Source organism: Chenopodium album, chromosome 26 (genome assembly GCF_948465745.1).
Source record: "Chenopodium album chromosome 26, dcCheAlbu1.1, whole genome shotgun sequence".
Lineage (NCBI taxonomy): Eukaryota > Viridiplantae > Streptophyta > Magnoliopsida > Caryophyllales > Amaranthaceae > Chenopodium > Chenopodium album.
The window spans coordinates 9,038,968-9,048,866 of record NC_137859.1 but is presented as its reverse complement, the minus strand read 5'-3'; the positions used below and the strand labels follow the sequence as shown (position 1 = coordinate 9,048,866).

The window sequence follows — 9,899 nt, the reverse complement described above, 5'->3', positions numbered from 1 at the left end:
GTCCGAGTATCGTTCAATGTGTGCTATAACAATGGAAATGAAATGGTTGAAGGGTCTACTTCTAAGCCTTGGGGTTCAACATCCTAAAGCTATTCCAATATTTTGTGATAGTCAAGCCGCGATTCATATAGCTCAAAACCCGGTGTTCCATGAACGAACAAAACACATTGAAGTTGATTGTCATTTTGTTCGGGATGCAATTCAAGAGGGTCTAATTACTCCTATTCATGTGCGTACTAATGAGCAACTAGCGGATGTTTTTACAAAGGCCTTGGGTAAACAACAATTTGATTATCTTCTTAGCAAGTTGGGCATCTTTGACCCAAGTGCTCCAACTTGAGGGGGGGTATTAGGAAAGATATGATAGAATATCTAATTAATTATCTTATGGTAGTATTATCTTATCTTAGGAAATTATTGTTAGTTTCCTAGTTTGATATTATTTGGTATTATCTTCTCCTTGTAGCCCAAGGAGTCCTCTTGTATAAATATTTGATCATAATCAATGAGAAGGGTAAGCAATTGAGTATCAATCTTAACATATTTTCTTGTAAAAATTACACAGATATGGTGAGAACAATGTATTATCCCAGAAAGAGTAGAAGTGTAGATGCAGATCGGATTTCGCAGTTGCTGGAACACATCCTCCACCACATTCTATCATATGTTCCCATTAAAGATGCAGTTCGAACATCTACTTTGTCTAAGGAGTGGAAGAGAGTATGCACTTCTTACAACATTTACACATGTTTGAGTTATGATCACAACTCTTTTGCCTTACAGTTACTACTTTCTTCTGATGCAATCGGGCAAGAGCCCGATGTGTGTGAAATAAGGGACAAATTCATGGATTTTGTGTTAGATAACTTACGAAGAATAAGCCAACAAAAGTCACCAGTACTAAGACTATCTTTAGATGTGGCTGTATTAAACGACGAGTTCTCTGGTGTAGATGAGTTGATGCATCTGGTTGGAAAAATTAAGGTTGAAGAATTGTGTATTACTGTGCAAGCAATTGACTCTCCTGTGTGTACAGAATGGGAAAAGACGTTGGAGGGTGTAGATGAGTTGATGCATCCAGATGTATGTTACGAATTTCCCTACCCAACTGTACTAGCTTCAAACTGGCTTGAATCTCTTACTATTCGATGGTGCAAGTTCCCTGCAACAGCTGCAGGCACGTTTTCATCCCTGCGACAACTGTGGCTAGAACAAGTTATGTTAAGTGAAGAATCATTAAGCACTTTGGGAAGTTGTTGTCCAGGGATTGAGTCAATAGATTTTGATTATTGCTCGTTTTGGTTTGACACCCTTAAGCTGTCCAAGTTTCCTAAGCTAAAGAAGGTTGCCATATCACAAAGCGAATTTGGTTTGCTCAATAATGTTGACACTACAGAAACTAACCTAGAGGAATTTATTTATGAAAGTTATGCTGGTAGCTGACAAGTCCAGCTGCTTGTCGTAATATCAGGGAACTCGAGTTGTATAAGTGCCCTGTAACCCCACCTAGTCTGTTTGAAGACTTTACAACAGCTTTTCCACTTATTGAGAAACTACATATCCTCAGTCATTTAAGTATTCAAGGTGTAGAATCTGTAGATTGCTTCAAAGCTACTACTCATTATCATCTAAGGAGTTTACATATATTTAATTCATTTCTTCAGAAGCTTTATGTAGACTGTCCAAACCTGAGGGATTTCATATTAGATGGTGCTGTTTCAGAGGAAATTTATATCAATTGTCCAAAACTAAGGAATTTTCAATCTTTAGTCCATGATCCTGGTAACATCCCAAAGGTTATTTCTATTAACCTTCCGACTGCCTTATGGTTTAGATTCGATTTTGAAGTGTATAGTGATCTTGACACGTCATGGTTCATCAGCTTAAAGAAGTTCATAGAACAGATCGGAGGACACAAAAGCATTTGGCTATCTCTAAGAGTTAGCTCAAAGATGGTAAGTGCAACAATCTTTGTTTTCTGAACTTTTGCAATATGTGTTAGAAAAACATTATTCATTGTACTTATGTGTGTTTGCTTTTGCAAGGTTCAATTTGTTCTAGATGAATTTGAAGCAACTCCGATTTCTCATCTTAAACATGTCCACCTAGAACTGGATATTGAAAATCGTAACAGGAAAGATATAGGCAGTATAGCGGCTTTTGTGGATGGTCTCTTTTGGGCTACCTATCCAAACACCTTGACTATACAAGGTTATCATTGTTTTGATGCTGTTAAGGTACGCCGATTCATTCCTATTCGAGTGTATTAAACTTTAAAAACAGATTAAAAAGTTTATGAAATAGTTGATAACTTGTTCTAATTATGCATGTGTTTCTTATTTTGGTTTTCAGTACTTGTGTGGAAGATTAGCAGACATGAAACCTCAAAATGAATCTTGTTGTGAGCTGCAATTATGCAATAAATATTGGTGGCATAACATGGAGGATTTTGAAGTTATGCAGGAAAATAAAGGCATGACAGTAAACTCGGCATCTGTGGTAGAGATGGTAGAAATGGCACAGACAAAATACCAAAAGATTAAGTGTGACTTCAGATTTCAATGGTGTACCATTGAAGAAACCGTAGCAAGGCATTTGGTTGGGATGCAATCATGATTATAGCATTTGGTTGGGATGCAATCAGAAGGTGAACTTGCGATAGTAGTAGCTGGTGTATTTGCATTCTTGGCTTAAGCAGGCGACTCAATGTCTGGTTGGGCTTGCACCCTAGGCACCCTTTTCTCTTGTGCTTTTTTCTCTCTCTCAACTGGTTATGTTTTAAAACTGATATGTATATAGTGCCTACATTTCTTAACAGACGCATCATTTATGTAGTGAATATACTTTGTTGGATAATAGTTTTAATATGTGGTTAAAATTAGTATAGAAACAATGTAAAAAGTCAATATAGGGATGTATTAATAAATTGCTACCTTCAAATTTTATCTGGTATGGTTTGATCTTATTTTATATGGTTCATCTGATGTGTTAATTTGGTTACAGCTTGATAATATTTTCACTGAAAATTTTACATACTTCTATGCACAAGTTTTTGAATTTTTTTTTTTTTTTAATAAGAAAGTTTTAGGTGATACGAAGTTTAGGGGTGTCCGTTCGGTTTTCGGTTTGGATTTAGTCCAAATTCCGATCCAATCCGAAATATAATTCGGTTTTCAATTTTTCAATCCGATCCGATCCGAATTTCTCTCTTGATCCAATCCGATCCAATCCGAATTAAAATTCGGTTATTTGGATCCGATCTGAAAATCCGAATTATAATGCATTATTTTTTAGCTCCTAATACAATTATAAAAATAAAGCTTTAATACAAATAAAAGTCTTTAAAATAATGAGTAAAATAAATAGTTCAACGTCAAGTCATTAATTAATTAATACAAAGTCTCCCTAATTTATTTTTTTGTAGTAGTAAGTATTTGAGCTAAACTTCAAAAATTAAAGAAATCCATATTTATACAAGCTTAATTTTACAATTCGGTTTTCGGTTTGGATTGGATCCAATTAGGGTAAATCCGATCCAATCCGAAAATCCGAATTTCCAAAAAATCTCAACCCGATCCAATCCGATTTAAAGTTCGGATCCGATCCGAATTGATAATTCGGTTTGGATTAGATTGGATTTCAGTTTTTATCTGAATTATGGACACCCCTAACGAAGTTATAAGAATGTTTAGATTTTTTTTATTTGAACAAAAATTGAAAAATCTAGTTGTTTGGTTGATCGCAAGTTCAATCAACATTAAATTGCTACTCCTTGGATAAATTATAGTCCTTGTGAGGTTTTCCTATATGTTTTGATGGACCCCATGCAATCCCCCGTATTTTTAAATATTTTATAAATGAAAATTTATTTTATTTATAATATTTATTTGTTATTTTTCATAATTTAATTTCAAAAGTTTCAAATTATTAATCTGGGTCGAAAATTATTTGAACAAATTATTTTATGCACCTTTATTATACAATTTATGTCCAATCACACAAGCCTAACCCATTTGTTTACTTAATCGACCCATTATTTTTATGAGGCCCAATCTTTCTTTTTACCCTATAATAATTCTTTCCTATAAATACCCCATGAATCTCCAAAAATTTCCCACACAAAAAGGTTAGTCTTATTTTCATCCTCTTTTGTTTCATTATTTTGCTTAATGTTAATTTAATTGTTTTAGGTTTTGATTTTAGTATAAAGATTATATTTTTAGTATCAAATTATATTTTAATGGTATAAAGATTATAAATTTCAGATTATATTTATGTTATAAATTTCATATTTTATGAATTATAAACCTAGGGTTTCAATTTATTGAAAATCATGATTTTAGGGTTTTTATGAACAATTGATTTAGGGATTTTATAGTAATGATGTTTTGAAATTTTGGTGATTATAACTACTGATTAGTTTAACTTAATTCCAGATTATTTTGAACACATAGATTCGTGTTTTAATTTTTAGATTTCCGTTCGTTAATATTAATCCCGTTTTAATCCCAAACTCATCCGATTTTGACAAAAAAGTAGTGTTTTCCATGTGGAAACAACGTTTTAAGAAAGACTCACTACTTTTGGTAGTGAGCACCGCCCTCTCGTGGCCAAATTCAGCCTCTAAATGTGATTTTCGGGCAGTTTTTGGTTTTTAACGAAGTTTTTTTTTAAATTTTATCCTTGAGTTTAAAGGGTAAGAGATAATTTAATTTTTCTATGGATAACTTAAGTATAAAGATGTATTTTGATGAAGTTTTGAAGTGGTTTTCGATTAGTTTAAAATACTGGAATTTTATTTAAAGTAGTATAATTGTGATTTTTAATAAAAGGGTGTGATTACCTATTAAAAGGGAGATTTTTAGGGTTTTTTATATAATTTTCAGATTTTTATTAGACTTTGAACTTGCTGTAATTTCATGTATAAGAGTGTATTTTAAGGTTTTTATGAAGAAAAATTTAAAGAACTATATATAAGCCTTTAATTTTAACAAAAGGGAAGGTTTTAAAGTGTTGTTTGATTTGGATTTTGAAGGTTTTAAAGTAAGTTAGTATTGCTGTAAATTTGATTGATTGGGTATTGATTGAGATGTTATCATTTGGCTTAGGAGAGGAGTTTATTGAAGGTGATTTCTAGTTAGTAAAGTGGCATACCAATTCGTTTGCTCAAGGTACGTACAAGTTACGAAACCTTTCTTTTAGGTGCATGTTTAAGGACGACGGATCGAGAACTTAGTATCATGTATAGGGATGACTGAGTTAAATTGTTTGGTTATACATTGTGAATTTCGTATGACGTGCACTATTTTATATTGCAAGTATTATTTGTGCTCTAATTATGCAAGGTGCGCTTAGAGGCAAAGGTATATGATTGGTGTAATTATTAATTTATTACTCATTCATGATTATGCAAGCAGGATGAGTAAAGGAAGAATTTAAGTCTTCTAAGACGAGGTTGAGGTTTTGGGGTGCCTTATGCACTCAAGGTGTTTATACACCGAGGTAGTAAAGGAATAAATAATAAATGTTGCTTGCCACTAATAAATCAAGAATTGAAATTGAAAAGTTGTTTTACTTGATTGAATTGATATTGGATTGATTGAATTGTTATGCATATGAGTCATCACCAAGTCTAAACCTGTAAATCACGTAAAGTGCAAGATGGATGAGCAATAAAACTCTGGATTGGTGCACTTCTGGAGTAATGACAATCAGGGGTTGGGGTACATGGGGTATTAGCCGTGTACTTTTCTCGAGGCCGTCTGATCTACGAGTCTCTTATTTCAAATATTTTTCAAAACTAGGAGTTAGGTGAGATCTCATACTAACTACGGTCACGGAGTCGCGCCCGTGGTCGTTGGATGTTTATTGATGTTTCCGAAAGGAGGCATGGGGTTTTTCTTTTATTGATGTTCCAAATGGAGCATGGGTTGGACAATTTTGTCTATTGCGTAATCCAATGAATAAAAATAATGATTTACCTATTATTAATTAATGGAGTCTTAGCAATATAAATAGTTGAGTCGTGTGTTGAGTCTATAATTTAATGATGCATGATGATTGATTATTGGTAGCATGTTATGGATTTCTTAATTTATTTTGCAGCTTGTATGTACTCAGCTTTGCTGATTGCGTGCTTTGTGTGTCTTTCTTTGGTCATGGCCTTCGCCTTTCAATGACCCTGTGACGATCCAATTTTTACACTTGTAATATTGGGGAGCAGAATTATCACAGGTTCTTACACATCTAGCATTCATCAGGGTTGTGGGATCTTGAGTAGAGAGTTGGTTGTTTGCATTTTATTTCTTTTGCAAGTTTGAATTTATTTTTAATTCGATTTTATTCGACACTATTTCTTTTGGGTTTGAATTTATTTGAACACTGAATTTAATCACTTACTACTTTTATTGGGTTTTGAATAAGGGCCTTAATGGTTCCAAGTTGTATGACTTAATTTGGTTTCATTCGTTGGTTTTGAAACTTATTTATAACTGATTTAGTTTTTCCGCTGCTATTTTCTGATAAAGCCTTAACGTTTGAACACGTGACGGTAGCACGCCAGTAATTCTCTTGAATATTGTTCAGGGTCCTCACAGGTTTAAAGAGAGAATTATTGGGGTGTTACAAAGTGGTATCTGGGAGCTTAGGTTCGATTTAATTACCACTAAAGTTACTTTAAAAGTTTTTGGGCGCCTAACATTTTAAATCTTATGATTCTGGATTTTATGACGTGATTTAAGGTTAAACTTTAATTTCAAAAAAAAATTATTTTATTTTAATTAAAATAATTCTGCAGTTTAAATAAAATATATGTATTTTTATAAATTACTATGTTATTAATTATTTTTGAAATTAGTTGAATCTGCGTACTTATTTTATTCTTTAATCCTTAGTATTATTTATTTTATTTTATGTGTGAGATTTGGGTAGTCTTAAGAAGGGCATATAGGACAGATGATTTCTTTCTATGTGCATTATAATTTAATTCTTGGTGCCATTTATTTTGAATGTAGTTTTTATGCAAGTTATATTTGATTGTATACGTTTTATATAATCATGCAAATTTGGGTGTTGTGATCACCTAGAATCATGTGTAAGGATTAAAGAATACAATATAGATTAATTTGTGATGATTTGTGCAATGTAATGTGTATGTATGGATGATCATTATATGAAGCATGTAATTATGTGACTATTTGGTTATGCTTATTTAATGATGTTATTTATTATTTATTTGGTGTTTTAGGTTATTGGTAAGATCTATATTTTTATTATTTAATATCTCCTTCAATTTTTGCAACCAATGAGTGTTTATTTGAGAAACCTTATGATCAAATTAGGAATGTACTTGGAGAATTATTGATGAAATATATTTATTTGGTGATGATAAACTACGCGAGAGGAGTGTATGAATTTTGTTTTGGTCAAGCCGCATACTTTAAGGAGAGTGGAGACCCTGCATTTTTGTAGAACTAGGTAGTGAAAGATGAGTTTTTGTTGTTTTGAATTGCCATGAGAATTTGAGGAGCATAACTTTGGTGGAAAGAGAATAGGGATACGATTCGTGAGACAATTGACTTTCGTTGGGAGAATTTGAAAACCAAGTTGGAGAGAAGAAAATTTTGAGGAGCCCATGGATTCATAAACATGGAAATATAAATCAGGCCTTTTGGGTTAATAAATGTATTAACAATCATTATGGATTTAATGAATCGAGTATTTCCATGAGTACAGTAATTCGATAAATATATGGCTTTATTAATGATATCTTGCTATACTTGAAGAGTGAGGAGAATTATAATAGACATTTGAGGATTCTGTGACATTTTAGGGACGACTTGTAATATGCTCAGTTTTCGAAGTGTGAATTTTTATTAATGAGAGTAAGTTTCATTTTGGGACAAAAAAATTCAAGTGGTGAGTAAGTGGTCTACACCTAACAATGTGACCGATATAAGGAGTTTATTGGGATTAGATGTTTAAAGAGGGCTGTGAAGGACTTTTGAGGATTGTTGTATATACCTTGATGAAAGAGAGTTAGTTTGAATGGGATGAGAAGTGTAAACAAGCCTTTTAACTCTTAAAGAACATTTAATCGTTGCACTTGTTTTAGTCTTGCCACACACAAGACGGACTGAGGAATGATGAAGTTACCGTAAAGCCCATCTAAAAACTTTATTTCCACTCTTTCAGGGATTAAAAAATGGAGATATAATATACTACGTATATCTATTCATTTCGTAAAAATTACAATATTTAAGTTGGCATTACACAAAGTTTTAAATAAATTATAAGTAAGGACTAAGTAGAAATTTTATGATATACGAAGCATTTAATTGCTAGGGACTTGCTTGCAATTTTCAAAAGTCTTTAGCTATTAGCTTGATCATTAGAGCTAAAAAAATACAAATTAGCTTGACAATTTGTTTGAGAAAAAAAGTTTCTAAAATTTTATAGATTTATATACTAATATATTTAACCTTTTAAAGATAATTGAGAAAGTTAAGCTCATTTAAATAGCAAGCCATTAGCTAACCATTGGCGCACAAAGTAGCTACACAAAAATTTAGCTTAAAATCCTATGTGGCATGTCAAGCTTATTTGAGAATTAGCTTACCATTGGAGATGCTCTATAATAAGAGAGAGAAGTATAGAAGCTTCCTTAGTCCAATTTATAGCCAATCCAACCTTTGAGAATAATTCGCTTTTATTAATCTCTAATAACTTGTTGATCTCCTGGAATCGGGATAGATGGCCTAACCACTTAATTTGACCCTCATTCTCATTGAAAGTAAGGAATGTGACGTGAGAAGGAAATAAATAATAAAAAAAAGGTAAAGAAACCCTAATATAAGAGATGAGAGCTACAAGTCTAAGAGTCATACAAGTATAATATTAAGATGGAATAGTTGTATTGTATTTAATAAACGTTGTATCTTGTCTTCAAAAAAAAAAAAAAAAAAAAAAACCTTTGTATTTAATAAGTGTAACACCTAACACTCAACATATTGGAAGACATGAAATTTGTTTTTCTACATATGTTTGTTTGATGGAATCAAAAAAAAAAAACATATGTTTGTTTGAAGTGGGGCTGGTCGATGGTAGGAGGGTCTGGCCCAACCCATCAAAATCAATACAAGTAGCAATTATTTTAAAAAAAAAAATACTGTAAAAAATAAATCTAGGATTGGCTGTTTAAGTAATTAAGTGTTCAATTATATACGGAATAACGGAGGTAACAAAACTAAAATTCCGTAATTCTCAATTGCTCACTCGTTCAATGCACTACAGCAGAAAATTTCAATTTCAATTTCACTTTTCTAGGTAAGTTTCTTGACGATCCTTATTACGGAGTACGAGTATTATTTACAGTATTTTTTCTATCATTCAATTCTGATTCATGTAACCCTTCCCTTACCTCTAAGCATTTAAGATTTTAAAAATTATATACGAGTATATGTTGAAAATAAATTGTTACTCCACATTCATGCCTCAAACAGTATTATATACGTTTATGTGTTTTAGAGATGCATATACTATATTCTCGTTTCAAAGTATCTTGTCGTGTTGAGTCATGTATATAGTTTTTGGTTGAATTATACTTTGTGATTGTAATTTATAAAACCTACTGATTGATTCACACCAAAGAAAAACAAATAAACAATAATACTCGCATTATACTTTAAATGATTTTTATTTTATTTTATTTATTTATTTATTTTCTCTTGGTGTTAATGAATCACTAGGGCATTATAAATTACTTGGGGGATTTGAACCTGTGATCTATATATATTAGTATTAACTATTAGGCCAAGTAAGGCCTCGTTGGTAGCTTTCATGTGTTTTTTTTTCAATGTATATATAGCATGATGCTGTTTTCTTGTAAAAATTACACAGAT

General features: G+C 32.0%; 1 protein-coding gene across 1 annotated transcript; it reads left to right on the top strand.

The window, feature by feature from the left end:
- Nucleotides 1–567: 567 nt before the first annotated feature.
- Nucleotides 568–2,616, top strand: LOC145616764 (putative F-box/FBD/LRR-repeat protein At5g56810). Its single transcript, XM_081671494.1, has 4 exons — nucleotides 568–1,344; nucleotides 1,440–1,955; nucleotides 2,046–2,237; nucleotides 2,353–2,616. The coding sequence occupies exons 1-4, from the start codon at nucleotides 568–570 to the stop codon at nucleotides 2,614–2,616; spliced, it is 1,749 nt and encodes a 582-aa protein (XP_081527620.1).
- The last annotated feature ends 7,283 nt before the right edge of the window (nucleotides 2,617–9,899 follow it).